The 17112-nt window shown below is 40.5% G+C and overlaps 1 protein-coding gene across 1 annotated transcript in view; it reads left to right on the forward strand.

Annotated features, from left to right (window-relative positions):
- The window catches only part of LOC126335169 (inositol polyphosphate 5-phosphatase E), a 90040-nt gene that overhangs the window by 38827 nt on the left and 34101 nt on the right, over positions 1 to 17112 (forward strand). Inside the window, exons 3-4 of the mRNA XM_049998151.1 lie at positions 6436 to 6658; positions 14002 to 14220. Coding sequence (XP_049854108.1) covers positions 6436 to 6658; positions 14002 to 14220 — 442 coding nt within the window. The remainder of the gene's footprint in view (positions 1 to 6435; positions 6659 to 14001; positions 14221 to 17112) is intronic.

Genomic DNA, 17112 nt, shown 5'->3' on the forward strand with positions numbered 1-17112 from the left:
CTTTGTACTGAACAGGCAATATTCTCTTTCAGCAACCAAGTTTTGGAAGCCATTAACAAAAAAATGTCTCCAGTGGGTATTTTTTGTGATCTTACAAAAACCTTTGACTGTGTAAACCACCAAATGTTTTTGAAAAAGGCAGAATATTATGGTACTGTTGGCTTATAGATACAATCATATCTAAAGGATCGGAAGCAGACTGTAATGCTAAATGGCTCTTCTGGAGAACCTGCCTCGTCTGAATGGGGCACAATAACGTGTAGTGTGCTTCAAGGCTCCGTTTTGGGTCCACTGCTTTTCCTCAACTTCATTAATGATCTTCCTCTTTGTTCTGAGACAAACAGCAAATTTACGCTGTTTGTTGATGATACCACAATTCTAATTGATGATTTGATAGATCACAATCTTGAACAAACTACAAATACTGTTTTTAATGACATCTTAAATTGGTTCTCCTCAAATGGTCTCTCAATGCAAATAAAACTCATTATATGAGGTTCCACACATCACAAAGTAATCTCGATGAAATTAACATAAAATGTAGAGATCAACCAATACAGAAAGTTGAAGATACAAAGTTCCTGGGTGCTTATAAAGACAGCAAATGTAATTGGTCAGTTGTTCACATTCTTCATCTATGTAAAAACTCAGCTCGGCAACATTTGCATACTTCCACTCATTGATGTCATATACTATCATATTCTGGTAGGCCAAAAAAAAAGGCAATCAGAATAATGTGTGGGGTCCATCAAAGACAGTCTTGAAGGCACTTGTTTCGGAAGATAGGTACTCTAACAACTGCCTCACAGTATATTTTTTCCTTGCTGACCTTTGTGTGCAAAAATTATTCTATCTACCAAGACAACAGTAAATTCCAATGCTATAACACCAGAAACAAAAACAATCTACATTTCGAAATGAAACGTCTCACTCTGGTACAAGGAGGAGTGTACTACTCCAGCATTAAGCTGTTCAATGCTCTCCCACTACATATCAAATGTGTTTATACAGAACTGCCAAAATTTAAACGAGTTCTCAAAGATTACCTGACAGATAAATCTTTTTATACTGTTGATGAACATTTGAAAGAAAATGTATACCATCATTAAACTTATTGTGTCTAGAAGTAGTTCAATTGATTTATTGTGCATTTGAGCATTAGCACACTTTTTGTAAGAACAGATTGGCTGTACCTGTATTTACTCTTGTAGGCCTAATTTCTGATTTAACTTTGTGCTCTTATTTTTAACCTTTATTTGAAACTCCTTTTTCTGTTAAATGGTTGTTACATTATCTAGCTGAAATTGTATCAATTACTCTATTTATAGTATGTCTTACTTAAACTATGTACAATTTGGCATTGAATTGCCCTTGTTTTTATTGTAAGTTTAAATTGAAACCTGTACAATTTGACACATTCCATATCCTTGTGATTGACTCACTAACTGGATCTACGGAACATGAAATAAATAAATAAATAAATAGAAACATGATGGTTTTCTAAACTCACCATATAGCAGAGATGTTGAGTTGCAGAAAAGCACAACAAATAGGCTGTCACACAATTAGTTTTCAGCCAATAAGGCCTTAGTCAAAACTAGACAAGATATACACACGCACAAAAATGCAACTCACACACAAGACAACAACCTCCGACCACTGAAGCCAGACTATGAGCAGCAGTGCATTATGAGGCAAGTGGGAGAGAGTAAGGAGGAGGCTGGGGAAGGGAGGGGGGAGGGACAGCGGTGTTGGGGGGGTGGGGATGGGATGCATAAGTGCTGCTAGTGGAAATGTGCAGGGATGACTTGGAGAGAAGTTAGGGCATGTTAATGCTGCCAGGAGCTAAGACGAAGGGTGGGGAAGTGAAGGGAGGTAGTGGAAAAGGAGAGAAGTAAAAAGACTGGATCCATTGGTGGAATAGAGGGCTGTGTAGTGCTGGAATGGGAGCAGGGAAGGGGCCAGATGGGTAAAGACAATGAATAATGAAGTTTGAGTCCAGGACGGTAATGGGAACACAGGATATATTGCGGGAAGAATTCCCATTGCACAATTCAAAAAAACAGGTGATGATGGGAAGCATCCAGATGGCATAGGCTGTGAAGTAATAATTCAAATGGAGGACACTGTGTTCGGCAGTGTGCTCAGCAACAGGGTGGTCCAGTTGTTTCTTGGTCATGGTTCGTCAGTGGCCATTAATGCGGGCAGACAGCTTGTTGGTCGTCATGCCCATGTAGAATTTAGCATGGTGGTTGCAGCATAGCTTGTAGATCACAAGACTACTTTCACAGATAACTCTGCCTTTGATGAGATAGGTGATGTTTGTGACAGGACTGGAGTAGGTGTCGGTATTGGTGGGAGGATGTATGGGACAAGTCATGTATCTAGGTCTTTTAAGGGATATGATCCATGAGGCAAGGGCTTGGGAACAGGGGTTGTGTAGGGATGGACAAGGATATTGTATAGGTTTCGTGGGCAGCAGAATACCACTGTGGGAGGAGTATAAAGGGTAGTTGATAGGCTATTTCTCATTCCAGGGCATGATGGAGGTAGTTGAAACCCTGGTGGAGAATGTAATTCAGTTGCTCCAGTCCTGAGTGGTAATGAATGATGAGGGGAATGCTCCTCTGTGGCATGATGGTGTTTGGTGACTGGAAAGATAATGCATGGGAGATCTTTTTTTTTTTTTCCCAAAGTTGGGAGGGTAATTATGATGTGTGAAGGCTTCGTTGAGACCCTTGGCATCTTTCGAGATGGATCTCGAGGGGACACGGGTGTCTAGGCTGTGCTGAAGGGACTTCTTGGTATGGAATGGGTGGCATCTGTGGAAGTGGAAGCATTGCTGGTGGTTGGTAGGTTTGATATGGACAGAGGTACTGATAGCCATCTTTGAGGTGGATTTCAACATTGAGGAAGGTAACTTGATGGGTCAAATAGGAGGAGGTGAAGCGAATGAGGAGAAGGTGTTGAGATTCTGGAGGAATGTAAATAGGGCGTCCTCACTGTCAATCCAGATCACGAAGATGTCATCAGTGAATCTGAACCAGGTGAGGGGTTTTGGATTTTGGGTGTTTAGGAAGGATTCCTCTAGATGGCCTGTGAATAGGTTGTCATAAGAAGGTGCCATGTGGGTGCTCAAAACTGTACCATGTATTTGTTTCTAAGTAATGCCATCAAAGGAGAAGTAACTGTGGGTGACGATATAATTGGCCATGATGACTAGGAAAGAGGTGGTTGGTTGAATCTGTTGGGCATTGGGAAAGGTAGTCTTCAGTAGCAATAAGACCATGGGCATTGGGGATGTTAGTGTAAAGGGAGTTGGCATCAATAGCGACGAGCAGGGCACCGTTGATAAAGGAACGAGGACTGTGAAGAGTCGGTGGAGGAAATGGCTGGAATATTTTCTGTTGGAGTGTAGGTTGCGGATAATGGGCTGAACGTATTGGTCTACAAGAACAGATTTTCCCTCAGTGGGGGCACAGTTACCAGCCATAATGGTGTGTCCTTGGTTGGGTTTATGGAATTTAGGAAGCATGTAGAAGGTAGGAGTGCGGGGAATGGTAGGGATGAGGAGAGAGATGGACTCTGGGGAGAGGTTCTGGGATGGTGTAAGGATTTGAGTAAAGACTGGAGATCCTGCCGGATTGATGAAATTGGGTTACTGTGGTAGGGTTTGTAGGTGGATGAATCTTGACAACTGCCATGTAATCCATGTGGTTCAAAACAGCAGTGGTGGAGCCTTTATCAGCAGGTAGGGTTAATAACGTGTGGATCAGTTTTTAGGTGGTGGATTGTGAATCTTTCTCCCACTACCACGTATTCCAGTCCTGCCACAAACATCACCTATCCCATCAAAGGCAGGGCTACCTGTGAAACTAGTCATGTGATCTACATGCTAAGATGAAACCACGGAGCTGCATTGTACAGGGCATGATAAACAATGAGCTGTCTGTCCACATGAATGACCACCGACAAACTGTAACCAAGAAACAACTGGACCACCCTGTTGATCAGCATGCCGCCCAACACGACATTCTTCATTTCAGTGACTGCTTCACAGGCTGTGCCATCTGAATCCTTCCCATCATCACCAGCTTTTCTGAAGTGCACAGTGGGAACTCTCTGAGTAATATATCCTACATTCCCATAACCATCTTGGTCTCAACCCTCGTTAGTGGTTGTCCTTACACAACTAGCCCCCTTTCCTGTTTCCATTCCAGCACTATACAGCCTTCTGTTCCACCGATGCACCCAGTCTTTTTACTTCTCTCCTTTCTGATACCCCCCCACTTTCCCACCATCCATCTAACCTCCATAGCTGCCCCACTCTCCACCTTGTGCCTGCACGCCCCTAGCAGCACTTTTCCATCCCCCATCCTATCCTGCTATCTCTTCACCTTGCTGCCCCACCCAGTTGTCCCTCCCATGATGCTCTCCTGCTTGCAGCCTGGCTCCAGCTGCCAGAGACTGTCGTCATATGTGTGTGAGTTGCGCTTGCATGAGTGTGTGAATGGGTGTATGTTGTATTTTGACAAAGGCCTTGTTGGCTGAAAGCTAATAGTGTGACAGTCTTTTTGTTGTGCATTTCTACGACTCAGCATCTCCACTATATGGTGAGTAGCAACTATCCTTTTCATTATACTGTTACATTCCAATCTGGATTTTCCATTGTTTGATTTTTTCTGAATTACAAGTTTGCACTTTAACAGACAGAAAATACCTCTTCATCTTCTTATAGTTACCAAAATTTGTGGTGGCGTTATTTATATGCGTCATACCAAAATTTGTCTCTATGCTCAATGCACTTACTTGTAGTTTTTCAGATTACTTGCTTAGACACAATATAAAGTCTAGAATTTGTTGGGTTATGTTATCTGCTGTTCAAAATCTGTCTTTTTGGCAAAGTTTTTAGTGTGACAGTGTTCCACCATTGCAAATGATTTTAATAAATGAGCTATAATTTTCCAATGTTCATCGTGTTTCTTTGGACTAAATTCATTAAGAGCAATGGCTGTAGGTAAGTAAAGAATTTGGAGAGCAAGTGTAACATGATTTTTCTAATGGAGCTGTTTACATATGTTTCTGTGTCAATGTTTTACCAAATTTTAACAACTTCTCTTTTGCAATAGTGCAATGTTTTCAGTTGCTACCGTTATCATCAGAATATAAAAATAACATTTTTTACATTGTACTTTAGTTATGAAAAACAGCACCTCTCCCATATTCAGCTTACTTAGCAAAATGTTCATCTCATGTGTTGTCACCACCAATGATTACTTTGCCTTTCTCCTCATCTTCCTACACAGTCAAGTTACAACATTTACGACACAATGTGAACTTTCCTCATCCAGCCCTTCTCTCATTTTTTACTATCCGTATTATTATTATGTTGATGATGAAAGATCAGTGATGATGAAATTACTTATTGTATCTAAAACTAAGTTAAGCAGGAAATTAGTTTTATATTAATGATGTATGCCTTTGACTCTGATGAACTTATGATCTGTTATCAACAGGGTGGTTGTCTCAACTTTCGTGCTGACATAATTTCTTTAGGTTACCCAACATTTCACTTGCACCAGTGACAAGCATTGTCGATGATTGGTGACCTGCTACAACTGGTATCTAATTGATATCACTGCCAGAGATGGTGGTTGTATTAACACAACATTTAACTGTTAGCCTCTGCTGAATTTACCTTCAGTTAATATGTAGTGCAGCAGTGGTTTGATGTAATGGAGCCCCATGTTCGGTTTCTTCCCTCCTGTTGTTACTATGTGGGGAATCCTTTTTTTAAGACTGCCATTTACCAATACAATCAACTTTTTCCTCGCTTGTACTGGGAGATCCCGTAAGTGCAAAAATATTGTGATACTTTCAGCAGGAGAGCTGTAGGTGCAGGCAGTAGTCCTACATTTCAAAAAAATATTTGAGCCAACAGAATGGTCTCAAGTAACAGCTGTACATTGTGTGCATCAAGAAGAGAGCCCAGAAGCAGTTAAGAAAATCTACTTATGTTTCACATCTATTGATAAAATACAAGTTGACAAAACAGTAGTATGTTTCTTTTGTCATTGTCACTACACCTCGAAGGTATGTCATTTTCAGAACTAAATATTATTGAAGCTTTACAGCGTGCATTTTCATGCTATGTGCTTGCTTTGGAATTTGAATCTTTATTATGGCTCTCCATGGTTTTTGGTTATTCATTCCTTCAGACCAATATATTACCACTAAATTCATTGTTTTTCAAGTTTATCTTTTTGCTGCTGCAACAGATGCCCTTGTTTAAAAGAACTTGTTATTTTCTAACAAACTGTCTTTTTTCCAATGTTGCAGAAATTGTTGTGGTCATTCCCTTTTGCATACGCTCTGTACTTCTTTAGTCTAGTTTCCGTTTATGACATAAATAATGAATGGTCAATGATATTTCAGCCTCCTCCACATGAACTTAATGACTTCATGCTCCCAGCAACTTTAGAACACGTCCCAGATGTTGTTGCAATTGGCACTCAAGAGAGTTATTCGGAGAGGTTTGAGTGGGAAGTGAGTTTACAGGAAACACTTGGACCTTCACATCTCCTGCTCCATTCAGCAGCGCTAGGGACACTGCATCTTGCTGTGTTTATACGGCGTGATCTCTTATGGTTTTGTTCTGGTAAGGACTGTTTTCTCATATTGCAATTTTTTTTAAGAGAAGTACTTTTTCTCTATACAGGCTGAGTCAAAAAGATTTTCCAACTTTGGAATGATACAGAAATTTATTGAGATAACTTACAGAATTGGTAAATGTGTCATTTTGTAGCAAACAGCCTCAAGTTTGATTCACGTAATGCCTCAGTACTCCATTCCGGCACCAGGACCACCAGCATAGTTCACAGTAAAAATGGCTACTTTCACCAGTGAAGAGCCTGGTCACTGTGTGTGTCATGAAGTGAACTCTGCTGTTTGGCGTAAATTTTGCACCGAATATGCTGAAAAACCTCCAAGCAGGCCTACAGTTTACTCTTGGCACAAGAACTTTGTTGAGACAGTTTTTTCACTGTGACATGATAAATTACCAGGTTACCCACATGTTGATGATTGCATGGCCATCTCACTTCCGATGCTTGGCACCACTGAATTTGTTTCTCCAGGGTATCATTACAGACTGTGTGTATGTTCCTCCCATGCCAGACAGTTTAGCCAACCTGAAAAATCGGATCTCTAAGCTGCTGTTACACATGTTACACCTGATTTGCTGCAACAAATGTAGAAGGAAATTGATTACTGATGGTTTTTTTTCACATCAACAAGTAATAGTTGCATGACACTTGACACTTTTATGTGAAACAAGAGGTTGTTTGTTACAAAATGACACATCTACTGTTTCTGTAAGTTATCTCAATAAATTTCTATATCATTCTAAGTTGTAAAGTCCTGGTTGACTCACACTATATTTAAAATTGTGTAGAAACTGCAGATACTTTTTTGTCTTTGTATGAAATTTCTTTCTTTTCAATGTGATGCTTTATTTCCATGTGAATATATTTTTTACAATATAGTTAAGTCGTTCACGTTAGTTTTGTGATTATGCACCAAAGTGGTTATTATATTAACTCTTCATTGGAATAATATTTATTTTTAAAAGGTCAATAACTCTCACAAGATAGGTGGTTACTTTGTTAAGAGAATGACAGATGTCTGTGTGTTATGACACTTAGTGTAGCTAGCTTCTAACTTGGAGGACACCACACACTGCTAGCTAGACTTAAAACAGCAGTAATAACAGAGACTCTTGGAAAGAAAAAAGGCAAGAGAACATACATGGAAACCTTTAACAGAGAAATTAGTAAAGGAAATGAGTTGATGTAAGTATTGAAAGAGCATAAACATCCAACCTGTTGGTTTTTATATGCTAACTGGTTTTTGATGTTAGGTAGTGAGTAAGCACTGTCATTGCAGCCTTCCACTACAGTACACTCATGCAAAATAACGGACAGTCTTGTTAGCACTTGAGTGGTGTAGTGGACTGGATCCACATTCAGGAGAAGCAAGCTTCAGATTTCCATCCACTCATCCTAATTAAGTCACTAAACTAAACAGTGATGGTGCTCTTAATAGCTGACAACCACCACTACTTACTTTTTTCTTCATTTTCCCAATAAGCTAGTGTTCTGTGTATAATGACCTCATTATTGACAAATTGATTTTTCCCTAGATTGCATTGCACATGCAACTCGTGCTGATAGAATCTGTTTTCTGTGCCAGTCTTGGAAATCCACCTGTCAGTCATATGGTGTATAAGGATTCATTGTTTCACAGATTTTTTGATAGTCCAGTGATGGCACTCCATGTGACACATTCTAGGATACTTAGATTGATAGATTTGATATTTTTTGACAGGAGAATACTCTTGCAGAGAATGTGGATATTATACAAAGGGCTATCGGAGGATATTTAGTGTGAGAATGCATTTTATTAGTCAGGTTCTTCATGTAGTATTTGATCACACATTTGAGTCTAATGACAAGTACTTCACATTTGATACTCATCTTTAAAATGAATATATTGAGTTGGTGCTTGAATCAGTAGTGCTTTTCCATAAGTTTAATAAACATAACAGATACTTTTGTCATCAATAATTCTTCTTCTTCACTATTTACAACAATCTGCCAATTCTGGGGTAACTTTTCTATTCTGCGACTGTAGAAATCATGTGGTTTTGAGGCAAAGCCCTCTTAGAGTCATGTTTGGAGTGTATTTTCATCTGGAAAGGAAGTTCTTTGAAGGTTGTTCAATAGAGAGCAGAAAAGTGGAAGTCTGAGGGTGCAAGATGAGGTGAATAAAGTGGGTGTAGAATGACTTCCCAACCCAACTCCTGTATAGTCTTTGTCAGTCTAGCAAAATGCATGTGGGAATTATCGTCTAGTAGCATCATTTCACACAGTCTTCCTGGTCATTGTTCTTGGATTGCATCTGCAAGACGTCTCAGATGTTGACAATGATCATTACACCTCAAGGAAACAATTCGTAGTACTTCACACCATTGCTGTTCCGCCACATCCATAACATTAACTTTTGTGGATGTGCACAAGTCTTTGTAAGGGGAGTTGCTGCTTTGTTTGGGCTCAACCATTCCTTCCTTTTTTCTTTTGTTAGCATAAAGACAATTTCTTGTCATCAGTAATTTAGCATAAAGACAATTTCTTGTCATCAGTAATGATACAGGATAGGAATGGTCAGTGTTGTGAACAAGCCAATCAATGACAGGCAAGCAGAGATATGGTGACCTGCTGATTTTTTGTTGTTGTTGTGATTTTGGCCTACAGCACACGGTACCCGTAAACTTGGTTTTTGAATCTTCCTCATTGAAAGCAAAAGTCACGCAACAGTGGAATGATCACAGTTCATCACATTTCCAGTTCTTGAGTACACCATATTTGGCAGTTCTTGAGTAGACTGATATGGATCATTGTGGATTAATGCATTTAAACCCTGAAGGCCTTCCTGAACATGGAGAGTCACTACCATTGAATCGATCCTCCTTGAAACGAGAAAACCATTTTTTTCTCATGCTCTTTCCAATAGCCTATGCCCAGGCTCAGTGCAAATGTTCCTGGCTGCCTCCACTGCTGTCTTCTCCCTATTGAATGCAAACAGAATTAATGTTCCAATTTCTCCAGTTAACACTCCCATCTTCTACCGTCTGCAGCTCCAATCACTATCTGAAAAGGACAGTGTATAAAGGACCAAAACGTGGAACAAAAATGCTACGAACTTATGTACCAACCTAATAAATGGTACTGGTGATAAGGAGAACATCTCATATAATGTTTTAATTTGGTGTCTGAACTACATTTGAAAGATAAGCCGGAACTTGCACCCTTGAGAAGATTCATATCAAGATGCTCATAAAAGTTCAAGAAAGACTCAATGCAAAACAGAACATACTTGTCTTTCAACCAGTCACAGAGGACAATAACAATATAATCAGAATGCAAATTAATAACTGAGATAGCCCCCAATGAACCATGGACATTGCCGTTGGTGGGGAGGCTTGTGTGCCTCAGCAATACAGATAGCCGTACCGTAGGTGCAACCACAATGGAGTTGTATCTATTGAGAGGGCAGACAAACATGTGGTTCCTGAAGAGGGGCAGCAGCCTTTTCAGTAGTTGCAGGGGCAACAGTCTGGATGATTGACTGATCTGGCCTTGTAACACTAACCAAAACGGCCTTGCTGTGCTGGTACTGTGAACAGCTGAAAGCAAGGGGAAACGACAGCCATAATTTTTCCTGAGGGCATGCAGCTTTACTGTATGGTTAAATGATGATGGCGTCCTCTTGGGTAAAATATTCCGGAGATAAAATGGTCCCCCATTCGGATCCCCAGGCGGGGACTATTCAAGAGGACGTCGTTATCAGGAGGAGAAAACTGGTGTTCTACGGATCGTCTGAGCGTGGAATGTCAGATCCCCTAATTGGGCAGGTAGGTTAGAAAATTTAAAAAGGGAAATGGATAGGTTAAAGTTAGATATAGTGGGAATTAGTGAAGTTCGGTGGCAGGAGGAACAAGACTTTTGGTCAGGCGAATACAGGGCTATAAATACAAAATAAAATAGGGGTATTGCAGGAGTAGGTTTACTAATGAATAAAAAAATAGGAATGTGGGTAAGCTACTACAAACAGCATAGTGAACGCATTATTGTGGCCAAGATAGACACGAAGCCCAAACCTACTACAGTAGTACAAGTTTATATGCCAACTAGCTCTGCAGATGACGAAGAAATTGAAGAAATGTATGACGAGATAAAAGAAATTATTCAGGTAGTGAAGGGAGACGAAAATTTGATAGTCATGGGTGACTGGAATTCGACAGTAGGAAAAGGGAGAGAAGGAAACATAGCAGGTGAATATGGATTGGGGCTAAGAAATGAAAGAGGAAGCCGTCTGGTAGAATTTTGCACAGAGCATAACTTAATCGTAGCTAACACTTGGTTCAAGAATCATAAAAGAAGGTTGTATACATGGAAGAAGCCTGGAGATACTGACAGGTTTCAGATAGATTATATAATGGTAATACAGAGATTTAGGAACCGGGTTTTAAATTGTGAGACATTTCCAGGGGCAGATGTGGACTCTGACCACAATCTATTGGTTATGAACTGTAGATTAAAACTGAAGAAACTGAAAAAAGGTAGGAATTAAAGGAGATGGGACATGGGTAAACTGAATAAACCAGGGGTTGTACAGAGTTTCAGAGAGAGCATGAGGGAACAACTGACACGAATGGGGGAAAGAAATACAGTAGAAGAAGAATCGGTAGCTTTGAGGGATGAAATAGTTAAGGCAGCAGGTGATAAAGTAAGTAAAAAGATGAGTGCTTCTAGAAATCCTTGGGTAACATAAGAAATATTGAACTTAATTGATGAAAGGAGAAAATATAAAAATGCAGTAAATGAAGCAGGGAAAAAGGAATACAAACGTCTCAAAAATGAGATCGGCAGGAAGTGCAAAATGGCTAAGTAGGGATGGCTAGAGGACAAATGTAAGGATATAGAAGCTTATCTCACTTGGGGTAAGATAGATACTGCCTACAGGAAAATTAAAGAGACCTTTGGAGAAAAGAGAGCCACTTGTATGAATATCAAGAGCTCAGATGGAAACCCAGTTCTAAGCAAAGAGGGGAAAGCAGAAAGGTGGAAGGAGTATATAGAGGGTCTATACAAGGGCGATGTACTTGAGGACAATATTATGGAAGTGGAAGAGGATGTAGATGAAGATGAAATGGGAGATATGATACTGCGTGAAGAGTTTGACAGAGCAGTGAAAGACCTGAGTCGAAACAAGGCTCCGGGAGTAGACATTCCATTAGAACTACTGACAGCCTTGGGAGAGCCAGTCCTGACAAAACTCTACCAGCTGGTGAGCAAAATATATGAGACAGGCAAAATACCCTCAGACTTCAAGAAGAATGTAAAAATTCCAATCCCAAAGAAAGCAGGTGTTGACAGATGTGAAAATTACCGAACTATCAGTTTAATAAGTCATTGCTGCAAAATACTAACGCAAATTCTTTACAGACGAATGGAAAAACTAGTAGAAGTTGACCTCAGTTTGGATTCCATAGAAATATTGGAACATGTGAGGCAATACTGACCCTACGACTTATCTTAGAAGCTAGATTAAGGAAAGGCAAACCTACATTTCTAGCGTTTGTAGACTTAGAGAAAGCATTTGACAATGTTGACTGGAATACTCTCTTTCAAATTCTCAAGGTGGCAGGGGTAAAATACAAGGAGCAAAAGGCTGTTAACAATTTGTGCAGAAACCAGATTGCAGTTATAAGAGTTGAGGGATACGAAAGGGAAGCAGTGGTTGATAAGGGAGTGAGACAGGGTTGTAGCCTCTCCCAGATGTTATTCAATCTGTATATTGAGCAAGCAGTGAAGGAAACAAAAGAAAAATTCAGAGTAGGTATTAAAATCCATGGAGAAGAAATAAAATCTTTGAGGTTCGCCGATGATATTGTAATTCTGTCAGAGACAGCACAGGACTTGGAAGAGCAGTTGAACGGAATGGATAGTGTATTGAAAGGAGGATATAAGCTGAACATCAACAAAAGAAAAACGAGAATAATGGAATGTAATCGAACTAAATCGGTTGATGCTGAGGGAATTAGATTAGGAAATGACAATTAAAGTAGTAAAGGAGTTTTGCTATTTGGGGAGCAAAATAACTGATGATGGTCAAAGTAGAGAGAATATAAAATGTAGACTGGCAATGGCAAGGAAAACGTTTCTGAAGAAGAGAAACTTGTTAACATCGAGTTTAGATTTAAGTGTCAGGAAGCCATTTCTGAAAGTATTTGTATGGAGTTTAGCCGTGTATGGAAGTGAAACATGGATGATAAATAGCTTGGACAAGAAGAGAATAGAAGCTTTTGAAATGTGGTGCTACAGAATAATGCTGAAGATTAGATGGGTAGATCACATAACTAATGAGGAGGTGTTGAATAGGATTGGGGAGAAGAGAATTTTGTGGCACAACTTGACTAGAAGAAGGGATCGGTTGGTAGGACATGTTCTGAGGCATCAATGGATCACCAATTTAGTATTGGAGGGCAGTGTGGAGGGTAAAAATCGTAGAGGGAGACCAAGAGATGAATACACTAAACAGATTCAGAAGGATGTAGGTTGCGGTACTTACTGGGAGATGAAGCAGCTTGCACAGGATAGAGTAGCATGGAGAGCTACATGAAACCATTCTCAGGACTGAAGACCACAATAACAACAACTGAGATTATTTCAGATGAGATGAAGTTGATAGGAAACAGGAAAACATTTTAGTAAAAATAAAGGTGAACAGGTGGAAATCGCATTTGAAACCCCATTTCAGGAGAGATGAAACCAGTAAAAGGAAATAGAAATAAACATAATGAAATATCCTAGATTTAAATGCAACAGTGCTAATAGTAAACTTGACGCAGGTGATAGGTCAAATATGATAACTGAAAACTGGGAAAAACCAAAAAATGCAGGTAAAAATAGGATATAAGGTGATCAAAGTAATAAATGATGACCAATTAAAATATCAACAAAACCTTGTAAAGGTTTGGAGTAACTTACTTTTTTGCCACGTAGTTATATTTATTTTCTTTACCGTTCTGGTCTCCTGTTATCTCTTTCCACATGATGCAGAAATTCTTTGAGTTACAGTAATGTGAGGTGTAGTACGACTCTTAGTTTTCTTATCCCTTTTTCAGTGTTTGATATGTTGATGCTTCCTTTCTGTCTCCAGAATATTCTTCTGTGGTTTTGAAAGAGAGCCTGGTCCTTATCCTGTTTTGTGACTGCTCTGTTCAGTAAATTTTGCTGTTAGACTTGCCACATTTTTATAGTTTTTGTGATAAGTAATTGTATGTGTGTAGACATGTACATATTAATAGCAAGTTGTTTCACTTACTCTGATTCATCCTATTTCATTTGTACGATTTTGATGATTTTTTTCCATTCACAGTTGCTGAGGAGGCAAGCTACAGTGTTCGACCTGGAACAGCATTCAGAACAAAGGGTGCTGTAGCAGTGGCTTTTATGTTGTTTGGCACATCATATTTGTTCATTACTTCACACCTTACAGCACATATGGAGAAGGTCAAGGAAAGAATTCAGGATATCAAGAAAATTGTGCGTTCATTAGATCTTCCAAAAATTCTGCCAATTCGTCACAAGAGTAAAGGTTAGTGGTTGGGCTATTCTGTTATGTGTACTCTTATATCTGTCATTTGAAATTTACTGTATCATTTCAAGTACTCTATTTTATTCTTCCATATATTAGATATCTCAGTGCAAAATGAACATGTCCTTCTTAGGGTATTTTTCAGGAAATGGAGAAAACATTGTTTAAACAAAAATTTGCTAAAGTGCAATAAACAATCTCTGTTGTATAGTAAGAATGGATGCACAGTTATCACTTGACAGTTCACAAAACCAGTTCACACCGGGACATCATAAAGTTGTGGACACAAAAGAGAAGAATCCAGATACTGTGTGACCATTTAAGTTGGCAACAGACTGAATTTGCAATCTGAAGTGTTGTTCAAGTGAAATCCAATAAACAGTTTGATCATGTATGTATAGTTTCAGTGAGTTAGGTACTAGAGCACAGCATAATGCAATGAGAGTTAATGCTGACAAGGAGGTCAGTTATATTTTTTGCACAACGTCAGAGGCCAGGCCATTTCATTGCTCATGTGCACCTCCTAATGGCTGCAGGTGACATCTTTGGCAAAGTATATTACAGACTACCGATCTCACTGTTTGAGGAAGCAAATACAGCATCTCTCTTGCCTTTAGCTGGCCTGCAAGGTTGAAGTTGTTCTCATCAGTAGCCAGACCACCATAATGGCAGGGGGGAGGGGAAGGGAGGGGAGGGGTTCATGTGGGTAGGCAGGCCAGCTAGGGGTTCATCTCAGCATCAATTGGTGTCTTTGGTTGTGATGCACGTTTCACTTTTGGTGAGAGTGTCCTCATGATGCTGGATCTGGCTGGTACTGGTGTTCCGGTTTCCAGGTCCCCACTGGGAGTCATTGGTGCTGGAGGTGGGAAGGGGTTGTACTCTGTGGAGGCCCTGCTTCAACATCACTGGACCTGTGGCTGTTGCCCTGTCTCTGTCTGATTTCTAGAGTTATACAGAGCTGACTTCAGGATCAGTGGTGGTTGGCTTGAGGTGTGAGCTGCTAGGCTTGGGAACAGCAGGTTTTGCATACCAAACTGACGAGGTGCCAGGCTTCTAAGGTGCACACCTGCCATTGGTGGGCAGTTCTTATGAGGCTTGCTAGCCATCCTGGAACTCTCGTGAAGGTATGAGCCCATACCTCTGCACCCAGAGAGTATTGGGAACGATAGTTGGGCTGGCATGGGTGTGTTGCAGGCCACTGGAGATCATAGTGTGTGTGGTGGTGATGCAGCAGTTCTACAAAGTGTGTCCCTGGATTAGTGTGGTCCTGTAGGATATCAGGAACTTGGGCTTTTGGTTGGCCCATATCCTTTTTCACATCTACACCTTAAAGGTGCTAAACTTCACCATTGGAGGCTTGGTGGAATGGTATAATGGTCAGGTGTGTTATGCCATTCTGCAAGTAGAATTCCTTTAACAGACTAGATGAGAATTTAGAGCTATTGTCCAAAACAATTGTTTCTGGGGAATATTTTCTGCAAGGCATTTATTGTTCACTCGCTGTGGTATTCGCCATTCGAATGACATGGAAATTTGGAGTATGAGTCAGTGATGATGAGACACATCTCTCTGAAGAATGGGCCAGCAAAGTCTACATTTACTTTCTCCCTGCAGCATGAACCATGTGTGGAATTACTGCAGGGGTGCTGACAGAGTTGGCACACAGGTCACGCAGGAGTGGGCTGTCCTCCCTATGTCACATGTGATGCCAAGCCAGCAGGCAAGCCACCTTGCAAGCATCTTTATGTTTGTCATCCCCCATGGTCAGTGTGCTTGAGGTTTATAACACAGCGGCAGTGGGATGAAGCGCTGACAGTTGTCATCGTCTGTTGTCAGCATTAGTACTCCCTGCTTTTAGAGAAAAGTATGTGCTGAGTTGTGGAATGGAGTGGGGTGGGAGGTATTCTGGCCAACTTTGGCAAATATATTTTGGTTAAGAAGATGGTCCTCAGCCATGTCCTTTACAGTTGTGGTTATTGTGAGGGAAAATAATACAGACCATTTTGCACGATGCCATTGGTTTGTAAATACAGTGTTTCCTGCGAGTCAGATGTGGAGTCTGTCCTAGGTAGACAGGATAGGGCCACTGGCATTAACATGTATAATTTCTTAGGAAGAAGACTCAGCTGTGGCAGCAAGTCAGCTCTTAGAGCCAAATGAGTAAATCTACATCTACATTTATACTCCACAAGCCACCCAACGGTGTGTGGCGGAGGGCACTTTACGTGCCACTGTCATTGCCTCCCTTTCCTGTTCCAGCCGCATACGGTTCGCGGGAAGAACGACTGCCAGAAAGCCTCCGTGCGCGCTCGAATCTCTCTAATTTTACATTTGTGATCTCCTTGGGAGGTATAAGTAGGGGGAAGCAATATATTCGATACCTCATCCAGAAATGCACCCTCTCGAAACCTGAACAGCAAGCTACACAGCGATGCAGAGCGCCTCTCTTGCAGAGTCTGCCACTTGAGTTTGCTGAACATCTCTGTAACGCTATCACTCTTACCAAATAACCTTGTGACGAAACGCGCCGTTCTTTTTTGGATCTTCTCTATCTCCTCTGTCAACCCAACCTGGTACGGATCCCACACTGATGAGCAATACTCCAATATAGGTTGAAGAAGTGTTTTGTAAGCCACCTCCTTTGTTGATGGACTACATTTTCTAAGGAATCTCCCAATTAATCTCAGCCTGGCACCCGCCTTACCAACAATTAATTTTATATGATCATTCCACTTCAAATCATTCCGTACGCATGCTCCCAGATATTTTACAGAAGTAACTGCTACTGTTGTTTGTTCCACTATCATATAATCATACAATAAAGGATCCTTCTTTCTACATATTTGCAATACATTACATTTGTTTGTGTTAAGGGTCAGTTGCCACTCCCTG

This window comes from Schistocerca gregaria, chromosome 2 (assembly GCF_023897955.1).
Source record: "Schistocerca gregaria isolate iqSchGreg1 chromosome 2, iqSchGreg1.2, whole genome shotgun sequence".
NCBI classification, from domain to species: Eukaryota; Metazoa; Arthropoda; class Insecta; order Orthoptera; family Acrididae; genus Schistocerca; species Schistocerca gregaria.